The 23,115-nt window shown below is 31.6% G+C and overlaps 3 protein-coding genes across 3 annotated transcripts; 2 read left to right on the top strand and 1 right to left on the bottom strand.

Moving 5' to 3' along the window:
* Positions 1-932: 932 nt before the first annotated feature.
* LOC103570449 (microtubule-associated protein tau) lies at positions 933-15,147 on the top strand. The gene is made up of 10 exons (XM_008548196.2): positions 933-952; positions 1,038-1,074; positions 9,495-11,118; positions 11,262-11,302; positions 11,370-11,517; positions 11,592-11,800; positions 12,005-12,190; positions 12,998-13,042; positions 13,278-13,445; positions 14,580-15,147. Exons 1-10 carry the CDS (start codon positions 933-935, stop codon positions 14,652-14,654), a joined length of 2,553 nt encoding a protein of 850 aa, XP_008546418.1. The 3' UTR covers positions 14,655-15,147.
* A 1,052-nt stretch (positions 15,148-16,199) lies between these two features.
* On the bottom strand, positions 16,200-18,531 carry LOC103570423 (cyclin-dependent kinase 2). Its single transcript, XM_008548155.2, has 5 exons — positions 18,229-18,531; positions 17,685-17,901; positions 17,298-17,570; positions 17,020-17,223; positions 16,200-16,373 (listed from the first exon to the last, which is right to left on the bottom strand). The coding sequence occupies exons 1-5, from the start codon at positions 18,342-18,344 to the stop codon at positions 16,263-16,265; spliced, it is 921 nt and encodes a 306-aa protein (XP_008546377.1). The 5' UTR covers positions 18,345-18,531; the 3' UTR covers positions 16,200-16,262.
* Positions 18,532-19,868: 1,337 nt separating this feature from the next.
* LOC103570424 (prefoldin subunit 5) lies at positions 19,869-22,340 on the top strand. The gene is made up of 2 exons (XM_008548156.2): positions 19,869-20,247; positions 22,003-22,340. The coding sequence occupies exons 1-2, from the start codon at positions 20,043-20,045 to the stop codon at positions 22,272-22,274; spliced, it is 477 nt and encodes a 158-aa protein (XP_008546378.1). The 5' UTR covers positions 19,869-20,042; the 3' UTR covers positions 22,275-22,340.
* Positions 22,341-23,115: the final 775 nt, after the last annotated feature.

Genomic DNA, 23,115 nt, shown 5'->3' with positions numbered 1-23,115 from the left:
TATAAGTACAGGGAAGACGAAGGTTGCGGATGTGGTAATCGATCCAAGCATGAGTAGCCAAGGGGAATTTTTTTTATGGCTTCCTCTTGTGGATTAGACTCTTTTTCTTTATGTTATTTCACCCTTTTTTTACGGTGATATTTTTTTAAAATTCAGTCAGTTGACTCCTGATAATAAGTATAGAGGGCAGTTTGCATCAAGAATGAGTAAGATATCGAGGGTAGTTTGCCCTCAGCCCTCCATAATGTCAACAGCCGGTACGACAGTTTTCTGAAAAACCAGTGATCAAAAAATTCCCCTGATTATCTCTTGATATTTTATTTTTTTTTTCTTGACCATTTTTTGCTTAGCAGTTAATTGAATTATTTTTTTAAATTTATGTTGCAGGTAATCTATCTATTCCATCAACAAGTTTCCACAGACGTAATTAATTAACTGATTAAAAAATATAAATAAAAAGGTAATGAATGACGAGGCCTATAATATTAATGAGAAGCGTCTTAGTCTGTAGAGAGCACGAACAAAAAATGAATTTGTTATGTAAAAGGCTTCGTTGTAAGCAAAATAGTAGTACGAGTAAGCTAATTAAGCTGATGGATTTTAAATTGAAGGGGTGTGGTAATAAAATAAAGCCTTTTAATTCCATTCACGTCCCTCGTGATATTTGTATAAATAATTAAGATTAATAAATAACATAGCGACCGCTACACTCATTTAAATTCCGAGGTCACGGGCTTTAAACTTTCGTGACATGAGGGTAATTTTCGTCTGGAGGTGAAAGGTCGTAAGCCGATTTAATATTTGAAGGCGAAAGTGACTAAAAATCCATCGGATTTTATACATCGCAGTACCTGTTATTATAAATATAAAGGTGTGTTGATTGAGGGGATATTAAAAAGGTATAAGCGTAGGTGTGTTGAATACAAGAAGGCATGAAGGCCTACAGGGTTGGGTTAGATGGCTCTAGAATCGGGTTCCGCGCAGGAGCAGACCCAGGATATTGCTGGCAGTCTGCTGTAAAGGACTAGGGTTGTCAGTTGCTATCAAGCTCTTTTTAGACAGTTAACTAATTCTGTAAGTTGCATGACATTTGCCAAATAACTTTTTAGTCACAAGTCATTAGTCAGTAATCACTAGTAAGTAGTTTTAATAACTTTAAACTAGGGTATTTAATTAAAACTGCACTTAATTCAAAGGTAACAGTTATTTGTTAAAACTTTAAACTTTGTGCTCGTTAATATTTAATAATATTTGAATTAAGTAGGTTAACGTCCACGTTGATACAGATAACACTTATCGGTATCATCATAATGCACAGTACCTCGCATGTTTATTATTTAGATCAATAAACCGGCATCTTCCTTATTTCATTTTGTTTCATTCCTATTGGGAATTATTTTTCTTATTTATTTATTTATCTATTGTTTACTGGTTTACTTGATAGTCAATTCAATTTATTGTTTATTTAATTAAACTATTGAATACCCAAAGCCGTATAAGTGTCCGATAATTTGAAATGCGCCGTGTAAATTGAATTACCTTCGATTTTTACGTCAGACTCAAATAGCTCGGGCTTGACATGATGTTCAGTCAACAAATCGATCTTTACTTTTACACAACTTTTTTATTTTATCGCTTATCAGAGTTCTCGAGTCCTCAATCACCGATTTCGTTTGTTAAAAAAAAAAAAATGTTTGTTATAGATAATATTAAATGAGTGGTTTGAAAAAATATAATTACTTTGAAAGTGCGTGTAAATTTGGTACCACGCACGAAATAGCTTTAACTTTAAGTGATAAATCATTTTTAATGATAACTCACAGTATTACTGTATTGGCGTGAATTAGGAGCAAGGTTTGTAACTAATTGGTCTATTGTTTTGACAAATTTTTCGGGTTAAATATTAAATAATGTTGAGACGTGTGCTGATGGATCAATACGAAGACACTAAAAGTCTTGGGCAGGGTTATATTTATGTACATATTTTTTGGGAATAAATATGTTATATATTCAGTTAATATTTTATAACCGAGTACGCAGTAATGATAAAAACTGGCCTTGGAAACTCTGACACCGGTAAAAATAATTTTTATTGTGGATTGTAGATTGGGAATGAACAGTGTCGAGGTAAAATAAAAGATAAGCTGAAACAGAAACAAAAATTTTATTCGTGATCGGAAAGGAATCAATAATGTGATTGTAGTTAAGGAGCAAGGACTCGATTATGGATAAATCACTCGTCATGGAGAATGAGTTCCTCGGTTGTATATGGATTGAGAGAATTCAGCAAACACGCGCGATGTTACGTTAACCCCGGGCTAGGTTTGCATAAAACTACAACCCAGTTGCGACAGACAGGCATGTCGTGATTTTAAGAAATTTGTCGAAAATTACATTGTATTTCGAGTATTGTTGTTTATAAAGCGTTAAAAATATTTTTTTATTGTTTATCAGACATCTCTGTAGTGGTCTCGATGATATATTTACTAGTCCAAATTAAATTTTTACTTGTAAAACTAAATAAATATATTTGAAATCTTCTGCCCTAATAGTCACATAAAACACAAAAAGACTGTAATCAACTTTCAATTCAAATATCTCAATAGCTATAAAGTTTTTGAAAAAAGTACGTCACCTTCTATGAAAAGAATTCAAAGCGCTACAAATAACTCGATATTCCCTAAGAACCAATTACATTTTTTATTGACTTTTACATTTTTTATCAAAGATTTTAAACTTTACTAAAATAAATATTTTTTGGTACTGTAAGGACACCTAGCCAGAAACTAAATTTTTACTATGTTGTTAGTAGAAATTACACTTGATTTACATGCTACCTAGTAGTATATTTTACAACGTGCATGGGAAAAATTTAGATATTTACTACATGTCCTCACAATATCAAACTTTTTGGGTAATTTTTACTAAAAATTTCTCTGCGTGTATATATTTTATGATTTTCTACAAACTGATCAAGATTCTGCACTGAAAAAAAATTTTTGGTGTAAAAATGGTTGCCCATCGTATGATCTGGAATTGGAAATAACCCTTTAGCTTAAAAATAATCAACCAACTTTCTCTAATAATGATTAAAAAAAAATACAATTAACAACTGAACCAATGAATCAATATCGTGTCAAGTATTTTCAATTAAAAAAATCTAGGCGTCGGTTGACCCTGCGGGCCAGCCCCAAAACTTCCCGCTGTTTTCGACCTCAAAGAGCTCGAAAACATTAGTGTAGATATATTTTCGAGCTCTTCGAGCTCGAAAATGCTATCACATGCTATTGTTTTTTTATGATCTTTTCAAGCTCTAACAAGTTACCTGTTATGCTGAAGTTTGAAAATTTAAGAATCGAAAATCATCAATGAAGCGGTTTTTAAAATTATGTTCAGTAAAATAAGTGTATTGAGGCAGAAATCAATGTCAGGGATCATGTCATACAAAAAAAAAAAAAATCGTGTTAAAATTTCAGCTCAATATGTCCATTTTTCGGTTAGCGCTCGCGTAAATAAGAATTTTCCGAAAAAAAATTTTTGTATCCCAACTTAATGTTCTATAACTTATTAAATATAACTGTTTAAAAAATGTCCAAGATGCCATTTTGTAGAGAATGAAATTCTCTACAAAAGTAACTTTTGATCGAATGAAAAAAATCAACCACTTTTTTACTGCAGTCATTTGAACCTAATTTTTTTTTAAGAATTTACATTTATATTTATTATAAAATGCTTATATAACGATGTTACTAAGTATGAAACCCATTGAATTAAATTTTTCTAGGAACCTTTATGATCTAAAAAAATAGTTTTCATACTTGAAGTAATAAAACTAACATTAAACTATTGATATTACCGGTTTTTCTAACCAAAAATTATTACTTTATTGATAAAAATATACACTGTTTATGATAATACAATACCCATAAAAATACAATTAAAGGAAAAAGTGATCTTCGAGTGTGCGAAAATTTTCTTTTAATTCTGTTATTAGTTTTTAAGAGCTGATGATTTATCAGAAAAACCTATCGCAAAGATCAACTGTACCTGCTACAAGCTAATTAAGTAATTAATAAACAAATAAATAAATTAAATAATTCCTACTACAAGTTGTTGCTGCTCATTGAAAGCAAATTCCAGGTTGTTTGCAATAGGTTCTTCCGACAAATCATAAGCTTCTATCACGACTCGAATATTTTCCTCATTTGCCGAAAGCACTATAAGGACCTTGTCAGGTTAATAAAAGGTTTGTCTTATCAGGGCAAACCTGATAAGATCCTTGTCAGGACCTCATCAGGATATCTTTATTCAGAAAAAAGTTATCCAATTCCTTTAATTATTCTAATTACAGGCTAAAAATTAAGCTAAGTACGAATGAATATTATATAAAAATCAAGTCAATCATTGTAGCACGGATTTTTTACTTCTTCATCAGTTATTCTTCGACATTATAGTCAATATAATATCTATCCTTACAAGATCACATATGTATGTCAACGCAGTGGATAGCGTCAAGGACTTCGGATCGGAAGGATGCAGGTTCGAGCCCAGCAGTCATCGGGATTTTTTCTTCAATAAAAAAAATGTTTACTTCCTCTAACTAATGCCCTCAATACGATAGATAATAGTCCCGATCGAATTAACATTCTCTTATTTTTTTTCGCAATTTAATATTTTTTTAAAATTAATAACTAATAAGGCAACTCTGATAAGGATTTGATGAGGATATCCTGGTAAGGACCTGATAAGGTAATTCTGTTAAGGATCTCATGGGTCTTAAGCGATACATCGACTTCAATTCTTTGTCAGAATATCCTGATCGAGACCTTATTTGAAATCAGATTAACCTGATAAGGATCGCGTCAGGTTTTCATGAAAATTCTAGTCGGGTAAAAACTAGTAACAGAATTGAAAGAAAAGTTTTTGCACACTCGAAGATCACTTTTTCCTTTCATTGTATTTTTATGGGTATTGTATTATCATAAACAATGTATATTTTTATCAATAAAGTAATAATTTTTAGTTAGAAAAACCGGTAATATCAATAGTTTAATGTTAGTTTTATTACTTCAAGTATGAAAACTATTTTTTTAGATCATAAAGGTTCCTAGAAAGATTTAGTTCAATGAGTTTCATACATAGTAACATCGTTATATAAGCATTTTATAATAAATATAAATGTAAATGCTTAAAAAAAAATTAGGTTCAAATGACGGCAGTAAAAAAGTGGTTGATTTTTTTCATTCGATCAAAAGTTACTTTTGTAGAGAATTTCATTCCCTACAAAATGGCACCTTGGACATTTTTTAAACAATTATATTTAATAAGTTATAGAACATTAAGTTGGGGAAAGCGGTGTGAATATAACACCGCCACCGGTGTAAATATTCTGTACTGATCTTAAAAAAAATTCTCCGGTGTTAAAATCACGTCGCCGTCGGTGTAAATATTCTAGACCGATGTTAAAATATTTTACTTTGTGAACATTTGTCTTACTCGATCACTATACTTGTTAATAAATCATATTTTTTATTAATTTTGGTAAAGAACTGACACTTTTTGTATTTTATAATCTTTAAAGCTAATACTCCAATCGGACGTAGTTTACTCCGTTTTTACACCGGTTCTACGCTCTATTTACACCATTTACCCCGCTTTAACACCGTTGAATTACTCCTCCTACACCAGTGTAATTTAATTTTTACACCGGGCGGAGTTAAAACGAGTCCATTTTTAACACCGCTCTTTTTACAGTGTATTTAATATATAAATAAAATTAATGTAGTATTAATTAAGAGGTTAAAAATATTCAATGATCGTTTGTTACTAATTATTCAAAATTACAACAAGTAACACGGAATGGTGTAAAATAAGTAGATTACACCGTGTTAAAATTACACGTATGGGTAATTTGCGGTGAGATAATTTTACACCGTTCCGATTCGAAAAAAAAAATTTTAAATACTTTTGAATGCTTTTGAATTGCCATTCTTATGGAAGTTTAACATTGCAAATCGTTTTGAATTGTTTCTTTTAATCAGGGTTATTTCACACTATACGGCCATGTAAAGTTCTCCGGGTCCATTTTTGCACCGAAATTTTTTATAGTGTATGATATTAATTAAAAATTAAAATTCAGGATCGAAATTTTTATGAAAACATTATTTATTATTATCTCGCCTAAATGAGAAGTTATATATTTTTCATTGTGTCTATCAAAGTAACATTTGCACCGTTGGTAGCGTGATCGTTTTAATTTACACGGCTAAAAATTTAACACCGTGCGTCGTGTAATTTTCACACCGGTAGTGTTGAAAATTTTCACACCAGACCGTGGACTAAGAATTTTTTACATTGTGAGGTCTTATGGATCTCTTGAAACTGTTATGATTCGTGCCGAAAAAAAACTGCATATCCTAGATCCTTAGCTTGTATGACGAACTATCCCCCAACAAATAAACGATCAACATATAGCTAAAATATATCGATACTACCTAGTGATAAATAAAGATATTTATTTATACGAAATACGAAATTAGAAATCGACGTATTAAGTCAAGGCTAATTTTCCTTCACTTAGTTTGTTACAAGTAAATCATCCTGAAAGCTCATAGTCATAGTCATAGACTATGTACTGTGCATTATGTACTATGTACATTAAAACTCCATACGGATAGAATAAGTTAGCTCGTATCGCGTGTCTCCGGCAGTTTACATACGTGCCTTTACAGTCACCACCACCCACCCCATCGTTTCCATTTCTCCCTAGCCGATTTAAAACGGTCTAACCCAGACCGATTCCAACTCAGCCAACACGAACAGCTAATATATTCGTGACTATGCCGATTCGTTTTTTTTTATCGGTACAATAAAAATCGAGACCCAATAATCATTCAGGTCAAATTTAACTTATTTTTTTTTCTATTTCATTCAACTGTACCCAATTCCTATTTAATATTATTTTTATTTCAGCTGGTTCTCACAAGCAATAAACTTAATTATTTATAAAACATTAGTGTAGAGGGTAATCACGGCAGTAAACTAAATGTATGAGTGGCACTATCTACACACATGACGAAGGTGCCCTGCGTGCATTCCGTGATTAGTTTTCCCATCACACGTCGTCCTGAGCAACCATCTTGTTTACAATATTTTTATATATAGCAGAGCTTTAATTAGTTTCATCAATAATTTAAGTTGGAGTAATGAGTAAAAATAATCACGCACAGTCGAATCAACACCCTTATTTATATATTTTGATTACGAGATAATATATACATGTATATATGACTTTCGGAGCTAATAGTTTGGTATACAACAGGTAAATGCCGAGCAGGTGAAATCAGAGGTCAAGAAAATATTTTTGTTCGATATTAGGCGATTGTTGAGTGAGTGAGTAATTATGGAGCCGAGGCCTGATGACCAAGCAGGCAGAGGTGTATCGGTAAGATTTTAATTGTTTTAATACCAAAAGGCGGTTTAAGGGATCAGGATGTTAAGAGGAATCGATTATAAATGGAATCGTGGCAGGCACCGCTTTCACGATAACCAATCGATGCTTACTATGTCTTTTATGCTCGAGTAGTTCTGTGTAAATTATTTTAATTTCGATAATAATTGTTTGGGAAAGCTCAGTGAGTTTAGGAATCGGATGGTAATTTCTCAATTACTTTATTATTTAATTTCAATCGCTGGAACTTTGATTTAAATTGGCGTATAAATTGTAGAAAACTTGCAGAATTGCCGAGTGGATAACTGTTTATTTATTTGATTCCCTTGGAGTCAATGCGAATTTAAATAAAATCCAGATCACTCCGAAATTAATCCACTAAAACTCCCTATTTACTCCGTATGCGGAATAATTTTTTTTAAGAACTCCGAAACTCTAAGCGACAGAGTGAATTTGGATTTAAATAAAATCCTTAATCACTCCCGATTTTTTACAGTCTAGAAATTTAAAAAATGTCAAATTAAAGCTTGAAGATTATAGATTTAGATGGCTTTAAACTTTGGATCAAAAAAATTATTTGAATGATCTTTGGGGCAAAAAAAACTTGGGAAAAAATTTGGATATGAATTTTGAGCTGGGAGTCTACTCTGTGAAAAATTTCCTACAAATTTTACTATGGGTGCATTGTAACCCCGGACCATAAGAAAACTGGTACAAAATTTACAATTGTCCCATAGTAAACGGTATGCGCAGACGACACGATTGGGACCTATGCGCATACATTTACTATGGGACACTTGTAAATTTTGTACCAGTTTTCTTATGGTCCGGGGTTACAATGCACCTATAGTAAATATAATGGGAATTTTCCACAGCGTAGAGAAAAATTTTGAGTCATTTTGGCTGATGGTAATGCAAAGAGCAGGGCTCTCAAGGCCTGCTTTCCAAAGTTTCTATGATTTTTTTGTTACAACGAGTTACGATAAGTTTAAATATGAACCAGCATCTTAACTTCGACATTGAATGTTAAAATTCTATAGCATATTAAGGGGGTCCACTAGTGTGAAATTTCGAAAAATCAATTCATTTTTTTTTTTTTTTTTTTTCATACTTCGATAGTCTATACCTTTAAAAATAACATGCTACAATTTCTAGTGCATATCTCGAATAGTTTTTTTGAGTTACAGCCATCTAAAGATCGGCCGCTTATCGGTTCTCGAAAACACATTTTTTAAAATTGCTGCATCTATAACTCGAAGACAAATTATCCGATCGATTTAATTTGAATTGTAGCTTCTTTTATAAATGTTTCTACACACCATGAACCTCCAGTTTTTCGATCGAATCAAAAATATAATTTTGGCAGGCTAAAAATCATCAAATATTCGCGCAAAATTTGAAATTTTTTTTAATAACTCCGCCATTTTCTTAAATTTCAATTTTTTCCTTAACCCGAAGATCATGGCACGGGAAATACCTTATAGTTTAATAACTTTTTTGGTTTTCTTGATTTCATGGACTGTGAAGGCCGCTATCACTGCAGTAGTGGGGGGAATTTTTTTTGAGCATTGGGAGATTGTGAATAATTCGCTGAGTTTTGAATTTTTTAGTCCAAAAATTTGATCTTGTATTGATCAAGTATCCTTAAAATATTAAAACGTTTAATGCAGTTTTCTTTCAAAAAATTCCCAAAAATCACCGTTTTTTCAGGCAGTCACACTGGTGGTCCCCCTTAACTAATCGAGATAAAGATAAAAAAAAAATGGAAATTAAAGCTGAAAGAACCAGCTTTCAGATAGAATTATCGAAAATTCATCTAAAAACTTTTTGTGATAAATATAGAGCATTAAAGATAGTTTGAATTCACGAAAGTAATTTATTTTAGTTTATTTTTTGAAAGTGAGTTCCAAAAAATTTATTTGGGTTACAAACTAATGCGAGAGTGAAAAGTAGATATTTTGAGCTTCAAAATGACATTATTCAAATTTCTGTGAATTAGAATTATAACTATCATAAATATAAAAAAAAAAAAATAATTTTCTAGCAACAACTTAACCAAAATCAACAGAGACCAGCTCCACTATCGCCAAGGTACCCAGTAAACGAAACTGGTCGTTTAAGCGGGCAACCTCCGCCAAATCTTCACAGACTCGACAGTCGTACTTCCCTATCACCAAGCGGTTCTCCACAGTTTCCACCACCGCGTCCACAATTTCCTCAGCGGCTTCAAAGCCCAGGAACTCCTCCTGGTAACTTTCCACGTCCTCCACAAGGTATTCAAAGCCCAGGACGATTTCCTCATCCGGGATCTCCAGGAATCCGTCCTCCATTTCCAAATCAACGATTGCCTTTCAATCCTCAGAATCAAATAAGACCTAGGCCTCCTCTGGAAGCCACCAACTCGCAATTACGTTTTCCTCCACGAATAGTTACTAATAATGAAGGCTTAAGGACACCGCGAGATCTACAGCTAGACAAAATGGAAGATGATAAAAATAAGAGACCTATTTCTCGTGACGGGGATGAAGAAGATGATGACGATGACGTTGTCATGGATGAAAAGGAAGCGATAAGTTCTACAAAGGACAATGAACCTGAACAGATTCAAATGTCTTCAAAGGCTGAAAGTCTTAGTCCTAGTCCAAAACCAATGACTCCAGTACCAACTCCAAGTCTAAAAGCTGCTACACCATCACCAATTCCTAGTCCAAAAGTTGCAACGCCAGTACCAAGTCCTAGTCCAAAAGCTGCAACCCCAGAACCATCTATCAGTCCAAAAGCCGAGACACCAGTACCAATTCCTAGTCCAAAAGTTGCAACACCAGTACCAAGTCCTAGTCCAAAAGCTGCAACACCAGAACCATCTTTCAGTCCAAAAGTTGCAACACCAGTACCAAGCCCTAGTCCAAAAGTCGCAACACCAATGCAGAGTCCTAGTCCGAAAGTTCCAACACCAGTACCAAGCCCTAGTCCAAAAGCTGTGACACCAGAACCAACTCCTAGTTCAAAAGCAGCTACACCAGTACCAAGTCCTAGTCCAAAAGCAGCAACACCAGTACCAAGTCCTAGTCCAAAGGCTGTTGCTTCAATAGAAGATTTAAAAAATGATCAAGAAGATCAATCAAGATCATCAAGTTCTAGATCAGTTAAATCTCCTACCAAATCACTAAATTTACTAGAACCGGGATCTAGATCAATGACGCCTAGTCCTGATATCAAGGGTTTCGATAACGGGAAGCCTAGATCACTGACTCCTAAATCACCATCTCCGATCCCAGCTCCTGAATCTCCATCACCAAAAGCGATATCTCCATTGCCTAAAACTTCACCTCTTCCATCACCGACTCTAGCCCCCCCTTCCAAGTCTGGGTCTCCAGCGTCAGCGACTCCTGTTCCCTCATCTCCAGTCGCAATACCTTCAATCCCAGCAACTCCAGTAACGGCATCCTCTAAGCCTCCAATTTCACCCAAAACTCCTGGGACTCCCAAAGAGGACAAAAAGAAAACTACTTTCGCCGATGACACAATCCAGGAGTCTGCAAGTGACCAAATAAAATTTACAAGAGTCGGAACTCCTGCGGTAATTGATAAGCCCGAACCACCGCAGTGTCCACTTGACACCCCCAAATCTATGAAACGATCAACTTCTGGGCGATCTATTAAATCAGGTTCAGCTTAGAAAATTATTTTGTTTTGTTTTAGTTGGCTCTTAAAATTATTTATTGTTCAATGTCTGTGGAAATGCTTTTTGTTATTTAAAATCCTGTTTTTATGATTATTTATTCTGATAATTGTTTATTTATTTTTTTAGAAGCCAATGAAAATGGAACAAGTCAAGCTACAGGAAATGAAGTAAGATCTTCAGAGTAAACTTTATGATCTAATTAATTATTTATAACAAATTGCCTATTTCTTGTAGCAGCCAACGACAAACGGCGTAGCTGTTTCACCAACAAAAAAACCCTCAAAACCTAAAACAGTCGGATCACCTATCAAATCTCCAAGCAAATCTATTAAATCATTACCAAGAACTCCAGAAGCTGGTCCTCCGTCAACTGATAAAAAAAGTATTTTATATTTTACTCTAAACTTTTGGTATCAAAACTATAAATCACCACATGTATTGTTATTTTTTAAACAGAATTGCCGATGAACAAAGTTCAAGTCGGCGCAGCCCCGTCACCAAATCTTAAAACAGTTCGTTCAAAAATAGGATCTCTGGAGAACGCGAGTTACAAACCAGGAGGTGGTAAAATAAAAATTGAAAACAGAAAACTTGATTTTAGTAACGCGCAACCTAAAATTGCTGCTAAAAACGACAAATACACACCCAGTGGCGGCGACAAAAAGGTATTTCGCGACAAGTTATTTCTATCGGAATTAATTTATATTTTATTGGTATAAATATCATCTTTTTTTTGTTCTATATAAATAATTATGTTACCGCTAAGTGTATTACCGTTGATAAGATTATTCTATATATATATATATATATATATATATATATATATATATATATATATATATATATATATATTTTTAACTTTACTACAGATAACTCAAGTAAAACTACAGTGGAATGCTAAACCCAAAGTCGGATCTCTTGATAACGCGACTTACAAACCCGGCGGCGGTGATAAAAAAATAGAAACTATTAAACTTGATTTTAAAGACAAGGCTAAACCTAAAGTTGGATCTAAAGACAATGCTAAGCACACACCCGGCGGAGGAACTGTCAAGGTATAAAATTACATTTGAAAAAAAAAAAAAAAAAAAAAGAAAAAAAAAAATTGTCATGTTTTTAATTTTTTTGTTCAAAATTAAATTTTTTGATTGTCGTTAGAATGGCATGACTTTTTTTGTAAATCAAGAAATCGCTGATTTTTTTCATAATTAATTATTTGAGTACGAGAAATTATCGGATTTTCTGAAAATTTACATTGACAGCAAAATAGCGGAAATTTAACGCAATTTTAACTTTGGAACCGCGAAAAAAAAAATATTTAAAATTGAACTAAATTGATTTTAGTTAATTACAAGGAATAGAAAACTCAATGGGCTTATAAATAATTATTCTGCAGCATAAATTATGAAAAAAAGTATTTGAGAATAAGTGAAGCGGTTTTCTTGAACTATAAATTCCAAGTGGTCGATAAATAATTTTTTATGGCAAAAAATAATTGCGTGACTTGAAGTATTGAGAAAAAATCGACCACTCTAGTACTTATTTTTTGTGACGCGGCGTTAACAAGGTCTCTCTATCTCTCTCTCTCCTAATTAGTGTCATTACATGTATTGAGTGTTTGGAAATAGACGCGTAGGAGAGCAAAAGTCTGCATGTGGAATGACATTTTCGCGCCCTAGTAAATTTATTTTTGTTGTCGATACTAAAAGAAAAAAAAATGACAAGAGAGCGATAATTTTTTTTTGTTATTTAAAATATTAATACTGTAGATAGAAATTTGAAATGAGTTTAAGTTTCAGTAAATTAATAAGCATGTTAATTAAACATTGTCATGATCATTATTTATTTTTTATCACACTCAGTCGGGTGCAACAACGCCCAAGACTCCCCAGGAAATGTCGGACAACGTAAGTCGGATGCTACTATAATTAAGCATCACCGTCTTTATTTAAATAATCAAAATGCACGTGACCTTCTTGATTTAGTGCTTGCTTTCACTTTTTGCATGAGTTACTTTTTTTACCGACTAGCCAGTTTATCTATTCATTAATAACTTTATCTTTGTCTTTACCACTATAAATTTTTAACTTACTACTGATGGGGATGATATTTAAATAGAAAATGTTGATAATTAAATAATAGATCGAGACACAGAAGATTGATATCAAAGCTGAGAGCAAAGTTGGCTCGAAGGATAATATGAAACACAAACCAGGAGGTGGTGATAAGAAAATCTTCGATGACAAAGATTATTTACGACAAATGGGGGGTTCTTCAAATGCACAAAGTGTCAACGGTAGTGGTACTCAGGTAAAAAAAAAACACCTGAACCTTAAAAACCAAATTTTGAATTAGAGTATTTTTAAAAAATACCTCTTGCCCCCCCCCCACTCTATTTGAAATATTAAATGATCTTTCTGTCATAATCGTATTAAATTTAAGGAGGGAACAGGGTCTGAGATACAAAAAAACAGTATATTTTTGTGATTTTTTTTTTTTCCGAGTACCTTCGTTATCAACATTCTTAAAACTTGTGACATTATTAAGCAACATTCCAAGAATATTCTGCTAAATTTTCATAAAAAAATATTGCAAAATAAGCCAGTGGTAGTGGGGAGAGCCAAGTCACCTCAAAAAAAGTCTCCATGCCGTAGGCAGGATAACTCATGACTGCATCATTTAAAGTCAAAAAACCAAAAAGATTTCTTTAGCACATAAGTTTATTTTAGATTTGAACGAAGGAATAAGCAAAATATTCATTTTTGAATTTTTGCTAAAGGTGCAATTGAAAAATTCTGATTTTTGCCAAAAATCGTTCCTGTTGTTTAATGAAAAAATAAGTAGTTATTGAAAAAAAAAATCTTTCGTTCAAATCTAAGATAAATTTATGCACTAAAGAAATCTTTTTGGTTTTTTGATTTTAAATGATGCAGTCATGAGTTATCCTGCCTACGACATGAAGACTTTTTTTTTGAGGTGACTTGGCTCTCCCCACTACCACTGGCTTATTTTTCAATATTTTTTTATAAAAATTTAGCAGAATATTCTTAGAATGATTCTTAATAATGTCATAAATTTTAAGAATTTTAATAACGACTGAAAAAAAAAATCACAATATCCTCTTTTTTTTGTATCTCAGACCCCTTTCCCCTGTTTAATAATTGAAATTTTAATTACAGTGATAAGAGTTCAAGATCATTAGATTTATTTTAAAAAGTGGAGAAGGGGAGAGGGTCTGGTTAAAAATGCTCATAAAATTTAAATCATCCCATCAACAAAAGTTTAAGTTTTTCTATCACAAAAAAAAAAAAAACTATTTCTATTTAACATTAAAATTTTTAAAAATCTGCTCACATTGCACGCTAATTACACTCTATTGGCTGACGAGAAGGTCTAGAAAAAAGTAAAAAAAAAGAAAAAAAACCATTGTGTTGTATGTCACAGAGTCCCGTGCCATCAATCAGCGATGGGAAAAATGGGCTACCCACCTCGGACGAGAATCTCAACCAGGAATACTAGAGCTTTTATTTAGACCACTTGCGACACTTTTCATTCACGCATTAATAACTTACTTAATTATATAAATAAATAAACTCATCAATAAATCAAAACAAGACGTTAAACGACTAAATTTCTACAAAAAAAATAAACAAATTAAAAATAATTAACATCATTCAGACGAACCTGCCGCGCTATCACGCGCTTATTTTACAAAATCATTGCCATCAAGCCATCTAACGCACTAATTGCCGAGGAAATTATTTCGATATAATAATAATTATTGCTTGTTAATTTTTTTAGATAAAAAAAAAAAAACAATTAAAAAAATATATATATAAATAAATATACTGTTATAAAAATATTTGAATGAAATTTTTGTCATGTATATAGGAATTTATAATTTGTCGTCACATCTAAACACTATGTAATAATTGTAATAAATAAATACACAGTTAGATATCACTTGTATCGCTTGATAATAAAATAATAATAATAATTTTAATAATAATAATAAATAAATAAAAGTATACATTTTTAATTGTAATTGTAATTTTTAAAAATCGTTGCTACGATTAATAAAGACTAATAATTATTGATTATTATAAATTATAATTATCATATATTATATATTAAATATAATTATAATTAATAATAGAAATATTACTACTGTATGCTATTTGAAAGTTTTAAATATTTGAATTTAATTAAGAGATTTATTGTATCTTGAAAAGATAAAGAACAAAAAATACGTAGAAATAATATTTTTGTTTTTAAATTGTACTTGCACTTTATTTAGTTGCACCTATCCTTGCTCCTTGATATATTTTTTTAAGCTATTTTTGAGTAAGCTTTAGATGGACGCACGGTTTTTATCACTTCCACGGATAAAGAAGCTTCAAATATATATATATATATTTTTTTTTTTGTCAATCTGAGGATATATAAAATTTGAAAAAATGACTGCATACTTACCGAATTCAGAACAAAATACTTATTTTCCTAATTAATTTTTTTTTCATAAAAATTCTGAATACTACTTGTCGATCGATGAATAAATAAATAAATATTTCTCCAAGGAAAAAGATCCAAATCCACCGCCATCAACACCAACGCGAGTCAGACCATCAATATCCCCAGTGACACCACAAGCTTTAAGAACAAGTCTGATAGCTAAGTCACCAGAAACACCAAAGACACAGCCATCGACACCCACCGAGGCTTCAAACCCCAGCATTCGGGCCCTGACAGCCACACTATCAAAACCAACAAGTCAAAATACTCCATCGCCGCGTAAGGTAACCAAGTCACCGAAGCCACGGCCACCAAGCCTCCAATTATCCACCGACGAGTCTCACACTTCACGGAAGTCATCTCCAACTTTCCATTTGCCTTCACTAGCTCACACTTTGCCAGATGTTCTTCCTGGGCATCGAGAATCAATCAAACTACCCAGACTGGAACCTCAAACTCTTTCTAATCGCCCTCAACTTACTTAAATTATTATTATTATTTGACACTTAATATTAGGTATATTAGATAAACAATGAATGGATGCACAACAAATTGAGTATAAAATTGTTTATAGAAAAAGAAAATAATAAAAACATACGATATAACAGATAAAGGTCAGTCTCTCTTGACTAAATTCGGACTTATCAACTTAACATCCCTGAAAAATTGATGATTCAGTGCATTCATTGCCGTTACCCTCTTGCTTGGGTCGTAGGTCAATAATTTCTGTAATTAAAAATAAGTTATTTATTATTAAATAGCTTCGGGAAATAGAGGTTGCTTTTTATAAAAATTTATGTAACTCTGGTCCAAATGATCATGAGGACAAAAAAAATATCTATTTAAAGCTTAAAGTATCTAGATCACTATGAGATTTAAAATGTTTATAAAAAAAATTATTTGCAAAACTTATGGGGCAAAATGTTGATGGAAAAAATTTTTTCGTTCTAAAGATATTGTACAAAAAAAAATAGTTAACGCAATAACTTCCCTCTTTTGAAAATTTTCAATTTTCATAGCAGGAAGTTAAAAATATTGGATCAAACTAGCTGACAGATTTAGAAAGATCAGAAGATTTGCTAATTCATGAGATAGTTTTTAAAGCCTGTACAATTATTTACTAGCGAGTTATGAATTTTTTTAAATTAACGCCGAGATTTACACTCTGAAATTTAATAAGCCGGGAAATAATTGAAATGTTTTATTTGACAATTAGTTTTTAAAAAATTATTTGAGTTTTGAACTGACGATGTATTGATTAGTAAATACTTTGAGTCTTGAATGATATTTTTTTCAATTTTTTGCGAACGTGTTGACTAAAATACCCATAGCAGGCACTGTTAATTAAATTAAATTAATTGTAATTAATTACCATGAATAAATCTTTAGCATCATCATCAAAATTGGGTACAACTTCATCGAGATCCCGTGGATCCCACTGGGGAAACATTGACTTGTAGTCAGGTAACTGAGACACGCCGGGCCAGATTGTTTCGTCAGGAGTACCAAGGGTGCGGAATATTTTAAACAATTGGTCTATTTCCGAGTCACCTGGAAACAATGCTCTCCTTGTAGCCTAAATAATAAACAAATTGCTTATTAAATAAATTAAGTAGGATGGCAAGTAATTAATTTAAAATAAGCAATCACCATTTCAGCAAAAATACAACCGAGACTCCAAATATCGACGGCGTACGAGTACAATTTGGTGCCAAGTAATATTTCAGGTGCTCGATACCACAAAGTGACGACCTCGTGGGTGTACATACGCATTGGAAGACCGAATGAACGAGCTAGACCAAAATCTGCTAATTTTATGTGGCCCTCGTGATCAATTAATAAATTTTGTGGCTTTAAATCTCGATGCAGGATCAGATGATTGTGACAAAAGGCTATGGCTTTTAATAGCTGTTGTAAATAACTCTGAAATAATTATTCACTATAAGAATATAATTTATAAATGTCTAATAAAATAAAAAAAAAATATATTTCTTTTAGCATCTAAGAGTTAAAATTTGGAAATTAAAGGAAAATTACCTTGACCAAAATACTCCAGTGTAGTGGATTGATGACTGCATTCTTCAGAGAATCCAAAAATTTTTTTAAATCCTGCTGCAGGTACTCGAAGACCAAATAAAGGTCCTTATTTATCTCACCAATAACGACATCGAACAACTGAACAATATTCGGATGTGTCAAATCTTTCAGCAGAGAAATTTCTCGTATTGCCGTTGATGGTACTCCTTCCGTCTCTCTGTTATCAATTGATTAATAAATTAATAAATTAAATAATTAATAATCAGATCTACAATTATTAGCTATCAGCATTCTAATGAAAAATAATAATTTAATTAAAACAAAATCAAGATAAGAGCATGATAAAACGAACGAAATGTGATGTTGACTCAAAAAAAGTTTTTTCATTAATTAGTTTTATTGATGATCAACTGATAATTTAATTACAACATGGAGGTTATGACAATTGACAAGCAGATGAATAAACTGAAAAATCAAGCTACTTATTGTTATTATTTCAATTGTTGACAGCAAAAAAAAAAAAAACTAAAAATATAAAACTTACGTAGCAAGTCGTATCCTTTTTAATGCCACCAATTTACCGGTTATTTTATCTCGGGCTTTATAAACAATTCCATAAGTACCTTCACCAATTTTTTCAATTTTATGGAAATTGTCCATCACTTTTAATTGATGTTTGATTCTATGATAAACAAATTAAATTATAACTAAATTGTTTACTGTGTATTTTGGCCAAGTGTAATCACCCGGAGTTTGATTAACAACAAACAATTATAATAAATGTTATCTTAATGCAACGCACATGCGCGACCGGTAGCTTATGGCCGCAGCTGCTTTATTGTTATTTCACACACATGCGCATACCCAATTTCTTTTCTTTTTTTTGTGCGATATTCAAAATTCAAACTTGTATGGTTGGTTAAGAGTGCATTCCGAAATGCGCTGCAGGCAGATCTTGCAAGTGCGACGTAGTAGTAGCACGATTTTTGCGCGAACACTTGCGTGTTTTTTTTTTTTTTAATATTTTAAATATTTCCATCATATTCTGCCGCGATTTTATTTTTATTTACGATTTTAAATTTTTCTCCCATTTCTAATACCTAAGTTATCTCTAAATATCTAAATTTACCGCGCAAGTAATAAGAATAATTAATAAATTATTGATGAAAATAAAAAATTACTATTACACTTTTTAGTCTAATTAATATAATTATTGACACAAATAAATTTTAATAAAATTATTAAATTTTAATTTTTTAATTTCGCGCCAAGATGGCGCTACTGTGCGTTGCGGTATTCAGCGCTCAAATTTTTGCTAAAGTGGGGGAGGGAGAATGAATCGCAAAATCGATTGCTCTGTATCAACTGGCGGTCCAATAGCGTCAGTCAGTATCATTGAAAATGGCAGTAGTAGTCCAGATTATTCTTTACGTTTAAATTAAAACACAGTATTGCAGTCAATTCGCGGAATTATTTGTAAAATTTATTGTTCATAGTCATTGTTTAATTAAAATGTCCAGTGCTTGTAAAATTTAAATTGTGCAAAGTGTCTGTGGTGTAGTTAAGTGATGAGTGTTCAGTGCTAGTGTAAAGTGTTGCGAATTGCTGATGCTGATAACTTCCAAGTCCCTGAGCAAAATCATCTGGCATCGTCTGGTGGGAAATAGCAGTTAAGTGACGTTTTTTTAGCTGGAATACGCATGGAGCAATTTAAATTAAATCTCCAAGTGTATTAGGATACCCTTCTGCATATTATTTCCCCACCAAGGTTTGTTCAAACACTTGCGTGTTTTTTTTTTTATTTTTTAAATATTTTTCTATCATATTCTGCTGCCATTTTATTTTGATTCACGATTTTTAATTTTTCTCCCATTTCTAATAAGTTATTTTTGAAATATTTAAATTTACCACACAAGTAATAAAAATAATTAATAAGGATGTATTCCAAAATACAATACGCTACAGCTGCTCGCAGCGCATTTCGGAATGCGACCATTGGCAATTAAATATCAGTTTGAATTTACCGCGAATTCAAATTCAAACTGATAAGAGTTTTTCTCTTTAATCAAGAGATAGCGCAACTGCTAAATTTCCACGTACCATTGATGCCATACGTCACTCGCGTTGTTGTCTATTTACGGTCATGGTTATCGGTGAAAATAATAATAATAATAATAATAATAATAATAATAATAATAATAATAACCAGTAATCAGAATTCAGAATTGAGGTTTACAATTACACAATTGTCTTGCTCTGTCTTCTGTCTGTCAAGTAAATAGTCAATAGCTTGGCTGATTGTTAATTGTTAGTGAGTAAATTTGATTTGATTAAATTCAATTAAGTTAAGATTGTATAATGTCGACAATATCAGCATCTGAAGCTCCTCATCTACAGCAAATCGATCTAACTAAATTAAGTTTGCAACAATTAACCTTATTGAAGCAGCAATTGGACAAGGAGCTAAATGTCTTTCAAGACTCATTGCAAACTTTAAAAATTGCTCAGAGTAAATTTCAAGAGTCTGGTTTTTGTCTTGATAAAGTAACACCCGAAGCCAAAGGTAATTTTTTTTTATTTTAAATTTGGTTTTTCCCGCGTTTTGAGGTTAGAATTTTAATTTTTTTAGCCTCTATTGATTCTGACTTTTTTATATAAAAATAATTATAATATGGGATTAATTATTAAGTGCATTGATTGTTAATCATGGCAGATAATAATAATTTTTTAATTATTGTTTTTTTTGTTTTTTACATTGAAAAAATGATTGTTTTTTAGTAACAGGACTTTGGGTCGAAGATCTAAGATTTGTGGCTGAATAATTAGGAGATCGGGTAAAATTGATTAAGGTAAACCCCTTATACCTGCTCAGTACTATTAGTCGCTCACTTTAACTGTTTAATGCGTTTTTTATAATTTTTATAAAGAAAAATTTCAACTAAAAAAACTATTACTGTAAATAATTATTTGTGAATCTAACTATATTTAAATAAAATGGATCAAATTATTTTATAATAGATTATAAATTTAAATTAAGTGACTGTTTTCAAAATCGCGCTCAACCGGGCACTTTTTACTTTAACGTTTATTCGTTAGATTAAATTTAGGTCACGTCAAATTTTTTTAAGAATTGTTATAACTATATCTCATATATATTTTTAAAATTCATGAAACTTTATATTATGAAAGAATAAAATAATATAATTTATAAATTATTTTTAAAATCAACAAACTTATCATAGTTTTATTGATATTGTCTTTGAGTGACTATAGGCCATGTGTTGATCGAGTAATGGTACATGACAACTTTTAGTGAGCGACTATGGGTACACTCAAGGACCTTATTTAAAAAATTAATGATAATTGATTATCAACATTATTCTTCAAACTATAAATTTTATTCTAATGCTTAAAACTACAAAAAATAATTATAAAAACAAATACGGTTTTTCATGTTATTTATTTATTTATATTAAGTGATTTAATCTCACTCCGATGAAAAGTGAGCAGGTATAAGGACTTTTATTTTACATACTTTTTTTATAAAGAATTTTATTTCCTATAAAAAAGTATAAATGAAATTTTTGTGATTTTTTTTTAAGCTAACTGGATTTTTATACGTACCTGAAGATCGAAACGTTTTTCGCGCAACGAAAATAAAAAAATATTTGACCACTTAAGGGGCAGTTCCAGAAGTTGAGATGGCCTAAAATGTTCTGCTGATATGCCAGCATCCTCATGCGAAACATTTTAGAAATTGTCATTCAGTAGATTCTTTACTTTTCAATTTTTTTTTTTTTTGTTGCCCGAAAAACGTTCCGACCTTCAAAAACACATTTTTATTTTAAAATTTTAGTTTCAGAAATTCTGCTTAAATTTTTATGCAAAAATTTATAGAGAATCTTATTTAATTACTGGGTTAAATATTAAAGTTACAATAAAAATGTTGAGCACTTTTTTTGTTGAGAATTTAATTCTCTAACCTAATAGATCTCATTAATTTCATCATATCTCTAATATTTAGGCTAGTATTGAAATTCAAAAATAAGAACAAATATATTTTTCAGTATTTTCTAATGAATTCAAATCTTACTATATTTATTTTTTTAAATTTTAAAAAAAGAAAAAATTATTCAGCTACAATTATTAAGTATACTTAATTAGTGTTTAATAATTAATCTCAAAATTTTTTTTTTTAAGTATACAGAGTTAAAGAATAGAAAATTTATTTGAAAATCAATTTTGGGTTTTTTTGGTTTCTTCTATTAGCTAGAGATTTTAGTTTAAATATTAATTTAAAAAATAAATTGTCTGTTAGGCAAAGAGATTCTGGTTCCACTGACTGAGTCGATGTACGTGCCAGGACGGATATCGGACACGGAAAACGTGCTCGTTGATATTGGAACAGGATATTTTGTTGAAAAAAATGTCGATGATGCTAAAAATTATTTTGCAAGACGTGTCGCTTACGTCACTGAGCAAATGGAAAAAATTCAGGTCCTAGGGATGGAGAAAAGTAAAATCCGAGATGCCACTATCGATGTCATGGGCATGAAAATTCAAGGACAGATGCAAAAAGAGTCTGCTTAATTTTAATTGATCTAGATTTACGTCTTTATATTTAATCAATAAATAATCAATCATTTAATTAAATAATCGTTAGTTGTTAATTTTTTTTTCTTTCACTGAGGACAGGTTAAGAATTTAAGATTTTTAGTTAAATGGCTGCAGATTCACTAAAACTTCTTAGATTTTTTTTTGTCGAGAATTTAATTTCTTATAAAAACAACTGATACAATAGTATATTATATGACAAGAGATGAAACAAGACGATTTCAGACTGGGGTGAACTTGGCTGCCCGAGCTGCAGGCGAGGGCTGATATCAACCGCAGTCTAAAATCGTGTTTTATCCTGAGTCAAACACTATATTTTTCATGATCACCTGCATCGGAACTTAAAGTTTCAGTGTCTGCAGCCAGTAAGAAACAAATTCATTTCAAGCCGATGATGCGGAGAACTGTTAGACAAATTTATGATTGATGAGAAATTTATTTGAAGAGAAATTTATGATTTACAGTCACTTATTGAATAGTAAATAAGACAAAAATATTATCTTCACTCATTTTTTAGTAATTTTATTTGGTTAATTAAAACTGCCACTTAAAAAATTAAATGAGTAAACTTAAGTGACAAGTAACAAAATGAGAGTAATAAGGCTGCAAATGAACATTAAATATAACTAACACCGGGCAGAAACAATTGTGTTTCTTCCCAAGGGAAGAAACACGCGTGCTCCTGCCCGTTGTATGAAGGTATTTGTGAGTTACGAACTCGCTTGTAGATGTTTGCAGCATCGGCTTGAAATTTGCTTGTTTCGACTGGCTGTAGAGATACTGAAACCTTAAGTTTCGATGCTGGTGTCATGAGAAA

Source organism: Microplitis demolitor, chromosome 4, assembly GCF_026212275.2.
Source record: "Microplitis demolitor isolate Queensland-Clemson2020A chromosome 4, iyMicDemo2.1a, whole genome shotgun sequence".
In the NCBI taxonomy this organism is placed as follows: domain Eukaryota; kingdom Metazoa; phylum Arthropoda; class Insecta; order Hymenoptera; family Braconidae; genus Microplitis; species Microplitis demolitor.
The sequence above is the reverse complement of the archived record's forward strand: the minus strand, read 5'-3'. Positions and strand labels throughout refer to the sequence as shown.